We start from the raw sequence: 18,843 nt of genomic DNA, 5'->3' as shown, positions 1-18,843 counted from the left end.
GGTAGTTTTTTTTTTTTTTGTGTGTGTGTGTGTGTGTTGATCAGGTTTCGATGGTCGTTTGTAATATAGGAAAAATCCACTTAGGGATCAAGGCATGCTCTGTGTGTTTGATTCATTATTTGCTCTGTTTGATATTTGTATAAAGGTTTTAGATTTCATTGATTTTTAAGGACTAATTAGATGGTCAATTACGAACATAGTCAAAGTAATGTTTTGTAAATGCTAAGTTACATTTAATAGAACTGTCATGTGGATCTTTTCAATTGTGTAAAAATGCAATGGAATGCATAGACTTTTTCCTGTATTTTTTTAAATAAACCATTTTATGAGTGTACCAAGCGTTTCACTGCATCAGAAATTGAAAATATACAAATAAGAAAAGGCAGAGTTATATACTGTCACAAAACAAAATGACAACAGATATTCACAATCTTCTGTCATTTTCATCCCTTTCAGATAGACATGGCACCAAATGCGCTTACTAAGTCCAATATTATGTGACATAGAAAAGCTTGATTGGCCATGGTTACCTGCAGCGCTATATATTATAAAATACATTAAAATGTTACCTATGAGATTACAGAAGTATCTACTTTTCAGCACATTCATCCCCTTTATTATCTTGTCTTTAGTTACATTTTATATACATTTTAGTTGCATAAAGTTGCAACACGCTTCAATATTTAAAGTCTAAAAAGGCAATTCGCTTGCATTATACCTTTACAAATTGTCAAAGTCATTGACAAAAGTACAATCTTTATAAATGTCCATCTATTGAGTGAGGTCTGTTGTTGTGCTTCTATCCTTCAAAAACCACAGTGAAAGAAAACTTTGCTCAATAAATCCTCTTTTGAACTGTCCTGTGAGGCTGTTTTCCTTTTCTTTCACCTTCAGCATGAACTAGACCCATGTTCCTGGCTTATTTCGTGGGCCTTTTGGCTTTCCAAAACGAGATCCAAAAGCTGTGGAGTAAGAAAAGGGGTTACTATGTCATGTACAGGCCAGGAATCAACAAGAACTGAAGAAATATGAAATAGAGTAGCTCCATCTTGTGGCAGCTTTTAAACTCTCAGAACATCAGTTTGGAATCATACTGTATTTGGTCCTTTAAAAATATATTAAAAGGGGGGCGATATCTTACAAAATAAGAAACCAACAGCAGCACCATAGGGTGGTGGAGCAGACTGAGGCGGGGCTGGAGACTGGCCTGAAGGTGGGGCTGGGGGCGGGATCGGAGGTGGGGCCATTTTTTCTGCAAATGACAGTTACATGATGTTCAAGCCACACACAGCAGCTTATTTGTCCTTTGACTTGCATGTTTATTTTAATAGAATTAGTAGTAAGTGGTTATTATACATACGCTTCTGTTTTCCTTTCAAAAATTTAATACTCTGTAAGAAAAGAAAATATGTATTGACATTTATAATATTCGCTTTTATCAAATAAAAAATGAGGCCATCTGCGCCGAAGTATTTCTTTTATTTGGCGTATGGGACAATGGTCAAAAACATCTGTCTAGCACTCTTGCATAGAAAAACTATGCAGTGGGATGTAAAAACGTTTTGTGTTAAAGGCCATTTTGGGGCCATTCACACAAAATGTGTTTTTTTACAGAGAGAAAACTGTCTTAAGACGTGTTTTTTAAAAGTTCAACTTCTTTTAACTTCAGTTATGCATCAAACATATCTGCCTAGCGCATGTTTACATACTGTATAAGGATGATGGAAAAGCAGCGCAGTGGAATGCAAAAATGTGTTCTGTGTGAACGGCCCTTAAAGGCTTAGTTCACCCAAAAATGAAAATTCTGTCATTAATTACTCACCCTCATGTCGTTCCAAACCCATAAGACCTTCGTTCATCTTCGGAACACAAATTAACATATTTTTGATCAAATCTGAGAGCTCTGACCCTCTGTAGACAGCAATGCAACTGTAGTGTTCCCAGGTCCAGAAATGTAGCAAGGACATTGGTAAAATAGTCCATGTAACATCAGTGGTTCAACCATAATTTTACGAAGCTACGAAAATATTTTTTGTGCACAAAGAAAACAATAATAATTTAATCAACAATTCTTCTCCCAGAGTTACCGTCTTCTGCCATTTTGGAGAGTACCCCAAAACGTAATCAACGTAATCAGCGCTGCGTTCAGTATGCACGCGCTGTCTACTGAACATAAACATGTTATTGTTTTCATTGTGCACAAAAAGTATTCTCGTAGCTTTGTAAATCATAGTAAGCATGGTTGAATGCAAAAACGTGTTGTGTATGAACTGCCCCTAATCAGTTTTGGTGTTTAGAAATGCGAGGTAGGGAGCGCGTTTTTAAAAGAAAAACTTCCTTAAATTGACATGGCGTTTGAAAAAAAAAAAAACAATGGAAAAGCTGTGCAATGGAATACAAGTACGCTCTGTGTTTACGGCCCCTTTAAAGTGCATTCAAGGCAGGTTATTTTCAGTATGTGGGTTCGGTGGGAAACATATAATACAAAATAAATTTGCCATCAGTAACCTAAATTTTACATGCTTATTATGCCATGCACTTTACATGTAACAAATACAGAGACTTTAAAAGGTGAACCTTGGTCCTGGCCTTGCTGACCAGTGAAGTTTTCTCTCCCCCCTTGTCCGACTGGTTCTCTGTTGGTCCCGTTGCTGCCGGCTGGCTGCTGAGTGCCGTCTGGTGCTCTACTGTATTAGCCACAGGGCAAGCTAAACTAAGGTTATGTAGTAAGGGTTATGCAGTTTCATGAACTGACTTCAATCACCGTTAAGGGATTCATGCTGTCACTCACCTTGGCCCCCAGTTGCTATGGTTACAGCGACAGGCAGAGTCAGCGGAGCCACAGATAGAGACTCTGTAAAATTAAACACAGCTGTGCACACATAGATCCAATAATAGTGCGGCCTCTTTATCTCTGTCGCACAGTGACAAACTACACTGCTGTGCACTAGAGAGGGTAAATTTGCTTGTACATGTTATGTTGTAATGACACTAGTGACTGAGGTGTGGGAGGACACAATGGAAACACCAGCCTACCTTGTTTTGAACTTTTTGCTCTGACGCTCTGTTATAAAATGACACATTTTGGTCAAGCATTGATCATACAATTGGAAAAAGCATTTCTGTACAGCTTAAAGGGGTCATATGATGTTGTTAAAAAGAACATTATTTTGTGTAACGCATCAGTGGCAAATCCTTTAAATATGAAAAACGTACTTACAGTCTGTGAGTCAGAACAGCTGGCATTGTAGTCTAGAGTGAGCAGAGGCCGGCGGCTAGAGTGAGCGGAGGGCGGCGGGCCTGAGTGAGCGGCGGCGGGCGGGCTTGAGAACTGCGCGGCTGGCGTATTCGACGAAGGAGCGGCCGGTGGGCTTGCGGCAACCACGTGACGACTCCGGGCTGGACTCTGCTTCATCCACGGTAGGTGTGTTAGAACGAGCCGTTTTAGGTAGGCGTGGTTAACTCTTAACTCTTAACTCTTATAAAGAATATTTCTTTGGATTTGAGACTTTAGTCTTTGCAACTTTACAGATCTTCTTTATGCACCAAGAGCTTGTAACACTCCAAAGAGAAAGGAAAAAATGAAATTGCATCATATGACCCCTTTAAATTAGAGGTTTGTTTCTTCTAGTCCATGTCTATATGCTTTACTCCTAAATGTTGACAAAATTCGCTTTTAGTATATAGTGAGTATAAAGTATGTAGCAATAGTATAAAGGTAAATGCAAAGTAACCTTGCTTCGGCTCCAAGAATGATCAAGGAATGATCTGGGCTGGGAGCTGCCTGACCATTCAGAAGACGTGCCCACTCTCAGTCTCTGCTGCTCTGCCTCAGCTGGCTGACAGGGGGCGCTGCTGTGGGCCACTTTAACGAAAAAATAGATTTTTCAGCTTTGTTAATAAATGTAGATGAAGTTTTTCTGTATACTGTAAGTTCTGTGTATACTGCACCTTTCTCCGTGTGAAAAATGAAAGACTCTGGAGTTCTTTCAGGAAGTGGTGGAGTTAAACTTTCTTTATGAAACAAAACGTAATGTGAGTTGTGTAGACTATATTTGAATCAGCGAAAATATGTTGGAGATTGTAAATTGAACAGTTACACACTGGAGTATGTGATGCACAGTAGGCCTACCTGTCCCAGGAACTGAGTTAAATGCCTGCTCACGTGGTGTTGGGGTGTGTAGAGATTCTAAAGTTAAAAAAAGGAAGTAAAAAATAGACAATCAACCAAAATGACACTGACAGAACTTCCTTAAACGCCTAGTTGTTTTAGAACAAGTATATAATATGGAAAGAAAGTTACAAACATGTATCCTCAGTATTGCCATTAACCTCTAAGCCACTTGAAATTCTACTTTAAATTTAAAATGTCCTAAGAATCAATTATGAATTATGTGTGGATATATTTGATGCTTTAAATGTTTCTGTCAATCCGTTTTTGATTGATAACTTGATAACCAAAAATGTAGGCATGAGACTAAAATCTAAAATGTACAATTTGCAACCAAAAATTATTCTGCAGAGCTCTAGATCTGGGAGTCAATCCCAGAAAGAATCAATTCTTCCATGACGAGGCGTTAGGAATTAAGAGTTGAATTGGAAAACTGAATTGGAAAAATTTGATTCTGATTAATTTGATTAATTCTGATACATTCTCGTGAATGTTATTCAATAAAAAGACTCGTTTGGATTCGTTTACTGATTCATTTGGTGACTTTTTCTGTAAATTACATTATTAAATACCAGTAGGTGGTGACCAGTGAGTGTCTATTTATGTAAGTCATTGACTCATTGAGTCATTGTCGTCCACTAAAAGATTGCTCAGGAGTTCACAACACCAATGCTTCTATACAAAGGCGGCTAAACAATAATTGAACAGCACGACGCCTATCTTTGAAACAAGAGGTAAGTGAACACAAGGACAGGCATTAATCATGAAATATGTGACGATAAAGTATATTCATTTTGAGCGACCACCTCAGCTAGCAATCAGCTCAGATATTAATGTTGTATGCTACATAAGGTTTCGTCACTTGGCTTCCCTTCACAAGTGAATCGACTCCCAAAATTCTAGATTTGTATGGTATTTTGTTTGCATTGTTATACTGTCAGTTTTTGTAGTCATTGTTGAAGGTAGATGCATTTTAAAATTGCCTTAAATATGCATGTGTAAATATAGTATGTTTTCACTTGCTTAATGTCACCTAGCTTTAACACCAGTATATAACTGAATTTCTGCAGAGTATATTCAAAGTTAAATTTGTACTATACACTATTCCTGTTAAGTCTTACCCTGAGGTTGTTTGTACAGTAGGGGAGGAGGACTGTGACTTGTGATCAGAATAGGACTGAGTGGAGCAGATGATGATGCTGCAGCAAAAAAGAGGAAGTTGTCAACAATGTAGCCAGAATTAATTTCTTGCTGGTTTACTGCTGTCTTATCTATGACTTTGAAATCCTAAATATATATGACGAACTTACCAGGAAGTGACATTCTAAGTTTTAAGCTCTGAAAAAATAATTTTATTTATGATTATATTGTTTAGGTTGGTGTGTTCTATTAATATGATGAAATGATTTATTAGGCTGTACATCCTGCATCTTCTCACCTTGCTTCTGGACCAAGACCGCTTCATGTCTGTCTGAGCTTCATTTGTTTGCCCAGACCATTCTAGAGATTTCCCAACTCTCATTACAACATCCTGTGGCTTTTCCTGTGTTATGTTTTGTACCAAATCTGTTGAAAATTAGATGACAGTTTGATAAGGTGCAAAGAAGTGAGGACATGACATTTGTTATAGATTCATCCCTGCCCATCACTGTCGTACCCTCATCTATGGCCATTTCAAAAGACTCTGGAGTTCTCTCAGGCAGTGGGGGCACAGGTGAAGGAGGGCTATCTTTTTAGAGAAAACGGGAACATTTACAGGTGCTGTCCATCAAATATATACACAAATTTTCAAGTGTGCATAATTCTCACCTTTATTGATGCTCTCAGATTCTGAGCTGGTTGGGATCACCAATGTCAACATCTCAGTGTTTTCACTGATATCTGGAAACAAGACCATATATTGTGATGTAGATTTAAAAAAATTTTGTTACTTTCTTTAAGTTAATAGAAAATGTACTGGACCAATTTGTATATGTTGTATGGCTTGAAATGTCAGTTAATGTAAGTGAGAATCAGTGTTGTTTGGGGCTGCACGATAAATCGCATGCGATATTTAACGCGCATCTTATCAGTAAAGCCGGTTCTGTAATCAGCGGTAATTTGTGATGCACAGTAGGCCTACCTGTCCCAGGAACTGAGTTAAATGCCTGCTCACGTGGTGTTGGGGTGTGTAGAGATTCTAAAGTTAAAAAAAGGAAGTAAAAAATAGACAATCAACCAAAATGACACTGACAGAACTTCCTTAAACGCCTAGTTGTTTTAGAACAAGTATATAATATGGAAAGAAAGTTACAAACATGTATCCTCAGTATTGCCATTAACCTCTAAGCCACTTGAAATTCTACTTTAAATTTAAAATGTCCTAAGAATCAATTATGAATTATGTGTGGATATATTTGATGCTTTAAATGTTTCTGTCAATCCGTTTTTGATTGATAACTTGATAACCAAAAATGTAGGCATGAGACTAAAATCTAAAATGTACAATTTGCAACCAAAAATTATTCTGCAGAGCTCTAGATCTGGGAGTCAATCCCAGAAAGAATCAATTCTTCCATGACGAGGCGTTAGGAATTAAGAGTTGAATTGGAAAACTGAATTGGAAAAATTTGATTCTGATTAATTTGATTAATTCTGATACATTCTCGTGAATGTTATTCAATAAAAAGACTCGTTTGGATTCGTTTACTGATTCATTTGGTGACTTTTTCTGTAAATTACATTATTAAATACCAGTAGGTGGTGACCAGTGAGTGTCTATTTATGTAAGTCATTGACTCATTGAGTCATTGTCGTCCACTAAAAGATTGCTCAGGAGTTCACAACACCAATGCTTCTATACAAAGGCGGCTAAACAATAATTGAACAGCACGACGCCTATCTTTGAAACAAGAGGTAAGTGAACACAAGGACAGGCATTAATCATGAAATATGTGACGATAAAGTATATTCATTTTGAGCGACCACCTCAGCTAGCAATCAGCTCAGATATTAATGTTGTATGCTACATAAGGTTTCGTCACTTGGCTTCCCTTCACAAGTGAATCGACTCCCAAAATTCTAGATTTGTATGGTATTTTGTTTGCATTGTTATACTGTCAGTTTTTGTAGTCATTGTTGAAGGTAGATGCATTTTAAAATTGCCTTAAATATGCATGTGTAAATATAGTATGTTTTCACTTGCTTAATGTCACCTAGCTTTAACACCAGTATATAACTGAATTTCTGCAGAGTATATTCAAAGTTAAATTTGTACTATACACTATTCCTGTTAAGTCTTACCCTGAGGTTGTTTGTACAGTAGGGGAGGAGGACTGTGACTTGTGATCAGAATAGGACTGAGTGGAGCAGATGATGATGCTGCAGCAAAAAAGAGGAAGTTGTCAACAATGTAGCCAGAATTAATTTCTTGCTGGTTTACTGCTGTCTTATCTATGACTTTGAAATCCTAAATATATATGACGAACTTACCAGGAAGTGACATTCTAAGTTTTAAGCTCTGAAAAAATAATTTTATTTATGATTATATTGTTTAGGTTGGTGTGTTCTATTAATATGATGAAATGATTTATTAGGCTGTACATCCTGCATCTTCTCACCTTGCTTCTGGACCAAGACCGCTTCATGTCTGTCTGAGCTTCATTTGTTTGCCCAGACCATTCTAGAGATTTCCCAACTCTCATTACAACATCCTGTGGCTTTTCCTGTGTTATGTTTTGTACCAAATCTGTTGAAAATTAGATGACAGTTTGATAAGGTGCAAAGAAGTGAGGACATGACATTTGTTATAGATTCATCCCTGCCCATCACTGTCGTACCCTCATCTATGGCCATTTCAAAAGACTCTGGAGTTCTCTCAGGCAGTGGGGGCACAGGTGAAGGAGGGCTATCTTTTTAGAGAAAACGGGAACATTTACAGGTGCTGTCCATCAAATATATACACAAATTTTCAAGTGTGCATAATTCTCACCTTTATTGATGCTCTCAGATTCTGAGCTGGTTGGGATCACCAATGTCAACATCTCAGTGTTTTCACTGATATCTGGAAACAAGACCATATATTGTGATGTAGATTTAAAAAAATTTTGTTACTTTCTTTAAGTTAATAGAAAATGTACTGGACCAATTTGTATATGTTGTATGGCTTGAAATGTCAGTTAATGTAAGTGAGAATCAGTGTTGTTTGGGGCTGCGCGATAAATCGCATGCGATATTTAACGCGCATCTTATCAGTAAAGCCGGTTCTGTAATCAGCGGTAATTCTCCATCCGCGATTTTTTGCGCAGCTCGTCAGTGAACAACGGCTCTGTGTAGTTAATGCTGCTCAATGTGAAAGCACGCAGGTGATGGATAATTACCGCTGATTACAGAACCGGCTTTACTGATAAGATGCGCGTTAAATATCGCATGCGATTTATCGTGCAGCCCTATTTATTGTTACTATAACTAATAAATAAACACAAATCTGTTATTAAAATCATTTTCAGTGACTGAAATAAAGTTAAAATAACAGAATATTTAAATATTAGATATAAAAAAAGAACTAAAATTGCGATAACACTATTCATGAAGCCTATATAATGCATTGCATGATGCATGATTTCATATATAATTGTAACCAGTTATAAAACATAATAATACTTAATTTTAAGACCTTTAGAAAGCATTAAAACACATGATAAACAGTGGAATCTGCAAATATTATAATGCGTTTTAATTTTGTTTACAATTATTTATGTAAAGATATAATGCACTTCAGTTTATTATGAATACCTTAATGATGCATTATACACAAAGGCTTTAAGTGTTACGAAATTACTGAAACTAATACTTTCATTTTGGTTTCAAAACTGTCATTTTTAAAACTAAAAATGACAAGAGCACATAAAATTAAACTAATATAAAAATGAAAACTGAAATATAAAAATAAAAGCCAGTTCAAGATATTAATAAAAATACTGTAATAGTATATAAAATACAACTAAAATAGCATGGGGAGGATAAACATTTAGACCTTAAGTTGGACTAACCGTTCATTTCCTCTGCCAGTATAAATGACTCTGGGGTTCGCTCTGGCAAAGGAGGAGGAGTGTCTTCATCAGATGAAGGTTTATTTGCACCTTTATACAGATTATAACAGAGGAAATTATCGTAAGTGATGCATCATTAATAGTTTTCAGAAATCAGTTGCTAAAATAGCCATAGGTTTTCATACCTTTGTCATTGCAGTCATGTTTTGGCAGTTCTAACACCTGATTATTAAGGGTTAAACTAGGTATTGTGAAACAGGGATTCTCCATCGATGCTTCATGAATTATAGAGTCCATAACACTGTGATTGTTGTTAACCGGTTGAGACTCAGGACCAAAATAAGGATCTTCGACAGTGTAGCAGACTGTGCTGGGGATGATAGAGTTGTGTTCTGTGGCAGCAGGACTGACATCTTGGTTTTCTGCACACTCCAGATGCTTCATACTTGGCCTCAGCTCCTGTATTAGGCGGATGGGATAGTTTAAGCATGCAGCGTGGGTGAGATCAGTGTTAAAGCTGGTGGATGGCTCAGTTCTTTGAGTTCCACAGGTTGTTAAGTCTGTTTGAGGAGTTGCTGCTATGAATGACCTCTGATCTGTAATCTGGGTCCATTCACTCATTGTATTGAGCATGTCTGCAGGATTGAGTTTTGTGGAGATGACCTCTTGACTGAATGGTTCTGAATGAGACTGTGACCAAGAAGTGACATTGTGTGTGATGTGACGGAGTTCATTTATAGGGATTTCCATCTCGTTATTCCTATCAAAACAGTGAAAGATTTTGTTATGATCAGGAATACCACAAAGACAGTCGCAATGTGTCTTAGGATGTGTTTACAATTGTAGTTTGGTTCTCTTGGTTCTTTTGGTCTGGACCCAAAAAAAATTAAAATTATACATTTAGTCCTAGTTTGCTTAGCGTTCACACTGTCATTTTTTTAAACTGAACCCAAAGATACAACATAAAAGGCATAAGGATACACATCCTGTTCTTGTTTTGTTTAGATGTATTTGGTCTGCATTGCGATAATATTTCAATGAAACTGCACCAGAGTTTGTTTGGAAGTGCACCAATGCACACCTTTTCAGGAGGAATCGGTCCTCTTGTTTGGTGTGTATCAAGGTTCGTATGGCAGCATTCATACTTTTTCAAATGAACCACACTAGAGCAATCACATGTTTTAATCGAACCAAACCAACCAAGTGTGAAATTTACCTTTGACATGAAACAATTCAAAATTGTTGATGACATTTAAATGTAAAGTTTGAATTAAAGTAAGATTTTTCTGTTTGAGAAGCCTTTCACAGAACATGTTCAACCATTGGTGTTCATTTGAGGGTGGGACTCTGTTTTTGACCAGTGACAGATGGGGGAGTGTTTGAAAAAACCTTTTGGAAACAATCATTGGGCCTGTCCCAGTACCCACAATTATTATCTTGGCCACTTGAGAATGCGTATATGCAACAGGAAATAAGTGCAAAAGACTGCCCCAGATCTGAAAAAAAGCTAAAGCTCAGTGCCCTTGATGCACATTAAATCTCTAATACCGCTTTAGTGTGGTATTTGAGGCTAAGTGTAACACACTATGTTCAGGGTCAAGCCTAGTAAAACTTTCCAGTGCTAGTTAAATTACTTTGATATTACATAATTTGGTAGTAAAAAAAAGTGTTGCAAATTTAATTGTTGCAGAGATAAGTATGCATATTTTTGTAAAATATTTGCAACTGCTTTTTATCACTTAAAGGCATAGTTCACCCAAAAATGTAAATTATCCCATAATTTTCTCACCCTCAAGCCATCCTAGGTGTATATGACTTCTTTTAGATGAATACAATCGGAGTTATGTTAAAAAATGTCCTGGCTCTTCCAAGCTTTATAATGGTAGTGAATGGTGGTCGAGATTTTGAAGCAAAATAAATTACGTAGGAAGTGGATGATGTAGGAAGTGACAAACACGGAAGTGCAGAGGAGAGAGCAAAACAAAACACTGGTCACGAATTTGAAGTACAAAACAAGGATTTGTAAAGAAAAATGTCAGAGGATTTCAATATAAGCCAAGAGGAGACTGGTTTTCCTTTGCTGTATACAAAACTTGGTTCTCACGAGACTAGCACATTCTCACCGCAGCTTACGCTATGCCTACGTCCTTACGTCATCCACTGGAACAACACTCTCTCATGAATGCGCACATGACAGTTAGCGGAAGCTAGAGATAACGGTTTATAAAATTTTAAATATGAATATTTTTCTTACACAAATGCATCACTTCGCTTCAGAAGACCTTTATTAACCCCCCGGAGCCTTGTGGAGCACTTTTTATGATGGATGGTTGCACTTTTTTGGACTTAAAAATCTCGACCACCATTCACTGCCATTATAAAGCTTGGAAGACCCAGACATTTTTTAATATAACTCCAATTGCATTCGTCTGACAGAAGAAAGTCATATACACCTACAGTAGGATAGCTTGAGGGCGAGTAAATCATGGTGTCATTTTAATTTTTGGGTGAACTATACCTTTAATTTGAGTCACCACAAAAATTCTGAAAATAATGTTTATTTTAAAGTGCAAATAACTGAATTCAAAAAGCTTTGTAAAAAAAAAAAATACAAAAAAATGTCACTTACATCTTTACAGCACTATGATTTACAGCATGATGTAGTGTGTTCCATCAGGTAATAAAAAGTTCTGCGCATACTTGTTCACACCCACTTGACCACTTGGGTCAAATACAGGAAATACGTTAAGACAAGTGTTCAAGTGCAAAGACAGCAAATGTGGGTATTGGGACAGGCCCATTATTATTATTCTTTTTATCTTTAGTGATGTTATTGGAACAGAAATTACACACATCAGTTTTAAAGTGATAGTTCAACCAAAAATGTAAATGTATTCACCTGCAGGAGGGTGAATAAATGATGAAAGAATTCATTTCATTTTTGGGTGAACTATTAATTTAAAATCTGTATAAATTGTATTAAAATGAGATATTCCCTAATACCTGTGCTCAGTTTGAAGCAATGCTCTGAAGTCTGTCCCAGTCTCTGATTCGGAGTCGCTGAAATCCGAGAGCTCACTCCCACTGCTTAAAGTGACAGGAGAAGGGGAAGCTGGGACCTGATTGATGATTAAATTAAATAGTTCACTGAACAATGCAAAAACAATGCCATATAAATGCTCTGACTATGTTGTATAATGTGTCATAACTGCAAAGCAAAATTAGTGAGAAATAAAATTATGTATTTATATACTTGCGTAAATAAAGAGTGAGTAATAATGATGGCATATCTAACCTCTCTGTTTGATTCATCCATTGCTGCCATATATCTCTCAAACAGCAATTTGATGGTCCTGTATACTAGTTCATATTGTTCCTAGGAAGAGAAGAAATTATCGTTAGGTAAAATGGAGACTTTTGGTTATGGCAATTTAAGGAGAAACTAAGTTGGTTACCTTAGTCTGAACCACAGAGGGCCTCTGTGCGCGCATGTCCTTTACCAGTTCAAAGATACTGAAATTCTCTGGGATCATCTAAACAAGAGCAAATAAGATCAGCACCTTGTCAGAATATAGATGATATTTTGTCAGTATAATGAAAGCTTCAGGAAGATGTTTTGAACTCTTACCTGTCTCTTCAGTAGATTCCAGGTATAGTCAATGGCACACAATGCACCTGTTCTTCCACAGCCTGCACTGCAAATCCAAGAGTTCCAAGAGAATGAGCCACAGTGAAAACACAATTCTTTCTTCTCACTTTTGAACAACTTAGATTGATAGTCCCTTGAGAGTAGTATATGAGTTGCAGTTTGCTACATAACACTGCTGTGGAGTGCTGAAAAAATCAATGAGCTGCCTATAAAGTGCTCAGAATATTCTGTGGAAAAACTTTTAAAATCTTTACAACACTAATAATTCAATAACACTGTTGAATTAAATCTTTAGCTAATCAAAAAACGAGTACCCATTTGTTTTTGTTTGTTATGTAAAGTCATTGTAACTCAGTGGTAGCTGTAGTGCAGATGATTGTTGGGGTATTTGCTTGTTCTTGGTCAACCACCTACACATTTCCTGTGTAAAAGTTGAAAGTGGGCATCTTCCATGGTTACCGTTACAAACAACCTGTTTGTATCAGTATCTTGTGTTCATTTCCACCAAAATTTCCACCATGGCCACAATATGACCTCACACCTATTTGATTTACCCTCAAATGCAGTCATTGCAAAATCAATCCTAACAGTCGATCCCAGCAGATACAGGCGTTTACCTGCAGTGAATACAGATGGGAATCTCATCATGTTCCTGGTAAATCCGCATGTCCTGCAGCAGCTCCAGGATGGCAGGAATGGAGTCGGGTACTCCGTGATCCGGCCAGTTCACATAGTGCAGCTGCTTCAGTGTCCGAGACACCTGGAAATAACCGGTGTAATATAGACTGTTTGTTTTTTTCTGGTTACCTGGTTTCTAGTCATTAAAGCACCACATTTTGGTGGTTTTCCTTCATCACAACAAAACATCTGCAGAAATGTCAGCACCTGTCTGTCTTTATATTTGTTCCACTACAATGTCTGCACAGTCTCTGAACCTTTTGACTATTAAAGCTGAATACTGCATACTCTTACGCAATGACATTTTCAAGAAGGAAAAAAAAAACCTGTATGGACGAGTCATAGGTCACCACAACATAATGTTTAACCTAAAGCAGTATTTTTAAAACTCATTGAACTTGACTGAAGTGTGAACACATCCAGCGATCAGTTTATAAAGCTGCTATTTAAATGAGATTTTTATATAGTTTTATTTTAAAAGCAAGGGGGAAAAAGCAATAAAAGCATTTAAATAAATATACAGTATTTTTGTATACACTATAAAGACGGTAAAGGGTAAGCTTTGAACATTATTCAGTGCGTTGAAGTTAAGATCAAAGAAATGGTACTTACTTGTTTAAATGTCACTTTCAGTGTCCGTGTCAAATATTCTCCCTTATTCTCATCAGACTCCTGGACAAAATCAAACATGTGCATGACTGGAATGCTCATTGGATCAGTAATTTGCAGATCATATTTTGGCTAATGTTATTCAATAGTGAAAACTGATTAAAGATCTAAACTAATGCTAAAAGGTGCGGAATGTACAACCCTTAAATATGACATTATTGTTTTTAAGGGATGCACAAATATAAAATTCTGGTTGACACAATAAGCTGATAACTATTTTCAACTATTTTGTCTAAATTAATAAATAAATAATAAACTGAAAATAAACATTTTTAAGTGCTACGAGTGAAAGCATGCAGCACAAAATTATAAAGTACAATATGAAACAACACTGATATTAATTTTTTAGATTTGCTAAAGATTACATTTAGAAGTTTTATTACATTACTAGTGTTTTCAAGATTAACTTTACGCTAAAAAAAATCTGTAGAAAAACCCCCGAAAAGTTACTGATAATTTTCTGCCAGGACATTATTCGACAAGTTTATAGACATTTCTTTAACTCCAATTCATAATACAGGTGAAACACGTGATAAAGCTACACAGAAAATTACTTCATATTAAAACCAACGTTTCTTAATGCAGATGAGTCCTATAAAATGACAAAGGTAATCTAAATGTGAAATTAAGGCCATACCAGTAACCAATATAGTAGTGATAATTTGTGCACCCTGACAATACTGATAATTTGTCTTTTTTCTAAACAGTAACATTTTTGTTTGTTATAAATGTCAACATATTAAGAAAACATAGTGACGTTGTGGAAGAACGCAATGTGTTTTTTGTATCGTACTTAGTGGTTCTAGATGTTGTGTTTTAGATACTGCTGGAATACTGAGAATCAGGCTTCAACGTGTGTGTGAGCGCAAATAAAACACAAGGACAGGAAGTGTGGTGTGAGTGAGGGAAGAGGTGTTTCTTACATAGTATATGGTAAAGGGCTCACACACAAACACATCATCCTTTGACTCTGGCCAGTAACGCTCACATTTTTTCTGAAAGAAAGAGGAAAAGTAGCATTCAATCTCAACTGCTCCCTTCTGTCTACGCTGTGAAAATGTATATGCTGAGTGCATGGCAGCACTGTAATCGTATCAAACGTTTTGAAAGGGTAGGAGCTCAAGATAAAAAAAGAAGTTGCAGAAAATGTCATGCTTGATGCATTGCCTCACCATTCTGAGGCAAGAAGGATGTGGTTAATAAAAATGTTTTCTTTTAAACACAGTGACTGTCAACATTTCCCCTATAACACACTGTCAGTTACAACTTACCCTTCCCATTTCAAACTCCCGGCAAGCCATCACAATAACCTGCAGAGAGAGAGAGAGTTAGAGGCATTTAGATTTCATTGTGTGAATGTTTCTCCTTGGATCTGGCCAAAGCTCATCTAGCAGGTTGAACCTGTTTTCTACAGGAAGTGGAATGTGTGTGAAATGGTCATACGCTATAATCAAGCTCTCACCTGTACGTTGTATTCCCACAGCATCCTCCAGAAGTCAAGCACAGTGTTTGGCAGCGGGCCTTGTGTGGCAATATACGCCCTAGAGCCCAACACTCCCTGAAATAAATACAGAACAAATGGCAATTTTTCCTGAATAGCACTGATATTTTGCCAGTCATTGTTTAAGCATGTTTTGTTTAATCTGATCAGTGTATAGTTCTCTTTGTGTATAAATGTGTATAGCATGAGACCTTTCTTGTGCTTCCTTACCTTAATGAAACTAGCATTGATGTAATCTGTGTCATGTTTGGATGTGATGAGGGAGAGTTTTACTCTGCTGTGATCAACTGTGAGAAAATACAGCCGTCAGCATCTTATCTTCACAATCAACGCTTTTCATGGTTTTCATATAACTGCTATTTTCACAAATTTTGTGTTAATCTCCTACATTGCTATCCATGTTTGTCTTTGGCATTGTCTAATGTGATACAGTGCAGTATTTATAGTATAATATACCCGGACAGCACACATACATCACACAGATGTCTATTTGATGTACGCATTTTCATTTAGAAGATGTTTTTAGAACGTTTGTTCTACTGCAATACACTTCTACAATGTTTCCTGTCAGATGTTGACTAGAAATTTAGAGAACATCTTTATGATTTAGAGCACTGTATGAAATGCTTGTAATTTTTACAGAATACTGTTAAAACGCTAACATAAAAACATTTACATTTATACATTTAACAGACAATTTTCTCACTTTTATATAAGCAACTTGCAAATAAGGAAAACAGCAAGCGGAGGTAATACCGTGAGAAGTGCTAACAATACAAAGTTTTAACCACCGTTCAGGATAGTACAAGCTAGAACAGGAAGAGATTAAGAAATAGAGAAAGGACAGACGTTTTTTGCAGTTGTATGTTAAAAAAAAACCCTGTTAATTGTAAATTAACTGTAAAATTTATGGTTTTGGTAAGTAACAACTATAAATTGTGTAATTTGCAGTGAAAAAACAGTACAAGGACATTACCAGAAGACCCACTATTCACATTTTACATTAAAAAATTTTTTTTTTTTTTATTATCAGTGCATGAAGGTGTTTGTGTTACACTTTCTGTAATATAGTTAATGTTTATGGCATTATTTTAGTGTTGTGTGTTACACTGGTGGTGTTTTGTCTCATGATTCATCATGGTTTTCTATTTTGCCACCTGTATTATGGTAGTTATCGGTATATTTTACAATATAAGCAGATTTTGGTACTTCAAGCACACTGGTATTTTAACATTATATAACTTAATGAAATGTACGGTTATGTTGTAAAATATACACATGCACCAATATGTCATCCCATATGTATTTTTTATGCTGAATTTTTGGCACCCATATCTGCAGTTTTTTTCCCTTAATTTACGATACGGTACGGTGCGGTACAGTATATTATGGTATACCGTACTCAGTGGCGGAAAAACGGGGTATGCAGTATATGCAGTGCATAGGGGCGCCACACATAGGGGGGCGCCATTTTGCCTAAATCATTCTGTGAAAATCTTCTTTAATAAAACGTTATAAATAATCAAAAGCTAGTTATTAAAAGTAATTAATGCAACGTTTTTACTTAACGGTTTTTAGCATTTTAATGAGTTCAAAAATGTATTTATTAAAAACTTAAGACGCGGAACGGCTGTATCTCTTTGCGACCACAACAAACGGGAGACTTTTCAGACGCGCACTTCAGCTTGCCCTCAGGAAAAGGTACATGTGCCAAATGAGCTTCAGTAGAACAGCAGGGACTGTGTCTGATGAGATGTTGTTATGTCAGTAAAACAAACTTTCCTGTCCTGTCAGCCGTTTTAAAGTGCTCACGGCGCACGCTCTTCAACTGTACGCGAATATGAGGCGCACGCTCACTTCATAAATAAACTGCACTAGAAACTGTGAGCATACATCGTCAGTTAAGTCACGAAATTACCAAAATGGCGACTAAAACTGTGCATGCATGTCTGTGCATTACATTTAAGAACACGTCTCAAATGCATGCAGCCTACTCAAATATTCTGCAATTCGAGATCACAATAGGGCGCAAGATGATAGGCGATGTCATTTTTTTATTTATTTATAATTTAATGCACAAGTAGGCCAAATGTGAGCACAGTGCAGATAAATGTACTAGAAAATATGAATATGTACTAGAAATAATTTTTCATTCATTTGTAAAGTACGAAAATGAAAAGAAAATGAAACCATATTTAAATGCATGAAAAAAAAACTTATTTTACATTCTTACATTATTTTCCTTTGTACAGAGCTCAATTTAGGTATGACAAAAGTGCTGCAATGAATTCATTTTGACAACTAATAGAATGTTAAACATTGACTGATAACTTTTTCAGAGTTCATTGATTATATAAAATTCAGTGAAGGTTGACTATAATTATCTGCATGTCTCATCCATGAGTGGGCCTAATTAATGATGGAGAACAAGATTTTGGTGGTGTTAAGACTCAGAACCAAGCTTACTGAGCAATAAAGCTATAGTGAGCCCTTTTATTAAAATACCTGGAGCCTAGGAAATACAAAAATAAAACAAATTGTCATTCACTCTGTATTACTTGATGTAATTCACAACTATCTCAATTACAATTAAGTACAAATTAATTCAGTTATTCAATTGTGTTTTAGGCACTAAAACAGTCCAGTACTTTATAGTCAAATCCAATTCTATATTGAAATAATGAAGATTTCTGTGCCACCCCAGACTGGTTGCTGCCCCCTTCCTGGCTACCCCTATGAAAACATCCTGGCAAAAAATAGATTTTTAAATGTTATAATAGTGAAAAAAGAGATTTTTAAATGTTATAATAGTGATTTTATAATGTCTAAATATAAATCCATTAGCAAAACATGTGAAAAGAACTATATTACAGAGTGGAAATGGTAAAGGAGACAATAAATGCTCCTCTGCTGCCATTTAGATGTCATAGTGGGAATCATGACATTAATTTTAATAGTATTTGTTTCTACCAGGTGAAATCTTGGCAGAAATCTTCCACTTAGCATGGCACATTTTCCATGAATTATCTCTTTAAGTAAAAATGTAAAAAAAAAAATGCAGATGATATTTAAAATAAATTTTACTATATAGAAATTTGCAAAAGTATTAATAATTTTAAGGCAAATTATATATATATATATATAT

The 18,843-nt window shown here is 36.1% G+C and overlaps 1 protein-coding gene across 1 annotated transcript in view; it reads right to left on the bottom strand.

The window, feature by feature from the left end:
- Positions 1–26: 26 nt before the first annotated feature.
- The window catches only part of LOC107668554 (tyrosine-protein phosphatase non-receptor type 22-like), a 22,777-nt gene continuing 3,960 nt past the window's right edge, over positions 27–18,843 (bottom strand). The window contains exons 3-28 of the mRNA XM_016460470.1: positions 15,909–15,985; positions 15,660–15,755; positions 15,469–15,507; positions 15,121–15,192; positions 14,141–14,200; positions 13,468–13,610; positions 12,830–12,896; positions 12,657–12,734; positions 12,497–12,577; positions 12,205–12,320; positions 9,387–9,961; positions 9,202–9,291; positions 8,142–8,213; positions 7,990–8,061; positions 7,771–7,898; positions 7,643–7,670; positions 7,454–7,531; positions 6,294–6,350; positions 3,952–4,014; positions 3,735–3,865; positions 3,037–3,064; positions 2,792–2,854; positions 2,578–2,687; positions 1,361–1,391; positions 1,142–1,252; positions 27–962 (exon numbers count right to left, since the gene is read on the bottom strand). Of these exons, the coding sequence (XP_016315956.1) occupies positions 901–962; positions 1,142–1,252; positions 1,361–1,391; positions 2,578–2,687; positions 2,792–2,854; positions 3,037–3,064; positions 3,735–3,865; positions 3,952–4,014; positions 6,294–6,350; positions 7,454–7,531; positions 7,643–7,670; positions 7,771–7,898; positions 7,990–8,061; positions 8,142–8,213; positions 9,202–9,291; positions 9,387–9,961; positions 12,205–12,320; positions 12,497–12,577; positions 12,657–12,734; positions 12,830–12,896; positions 13,468–13,610; positions 14,141–14,200; positions 15,121–15,192; positions 15,469–15,507; positions 15,660–15,755; positions 15,909–15,985 (2,528 nt within the window). The 3' untranslated portion in view covers positions 27–900. The remainder of the gene's footprint in view (positions 963–1,141; positions 1,253–1,360; positions 1,392–2,577; positions 2,688–2,791; positions 2,855–3,036; positions 3,065–3,734; positions 3,866–3,951; positions 4,015–6,293; positions 6,351–7,453; positions 7,532–7,642; positions 7,671–7,770; positions 7,899–7,989; positions 8,062–8,141; positions 8,214–9,201; positions 9,292–9,386; positions 9,962–12,204; positions 12,321–12,496; positions 12,578–12,656; positions 12,735–12,829; positions 12,897–13,467; positions 13,611–14,140; positions 14,201–15,120; positions 15,193–15,468; positions 15,508–15,659; positions 15,756–15,908; positions 15,986–18,843) is intronic.

This window comes from Sinocyclocheilus anshuiensis, unplaced genomic scaffold, assembly GCF_001515605.1.
Source record: "Sinocyclocheilus anshuiensis isolate Anshui unplaced genomic scaffold, SAMN03320099.WGS_v1.1 scaffold32, whole genome shotgun sequence".
NCBI classification, from domain to species: domain Eukaryota; kingdom Metazoa; phylum Chordata; class Actinopteri; order Cypriniformes; family Cyprinidae; genus Sinocyclocheilus; species Sinocyclocheilus anshuiensis.
This window is presented reverse-complemented; position numbering and strand designations above follow the sequence as displayed.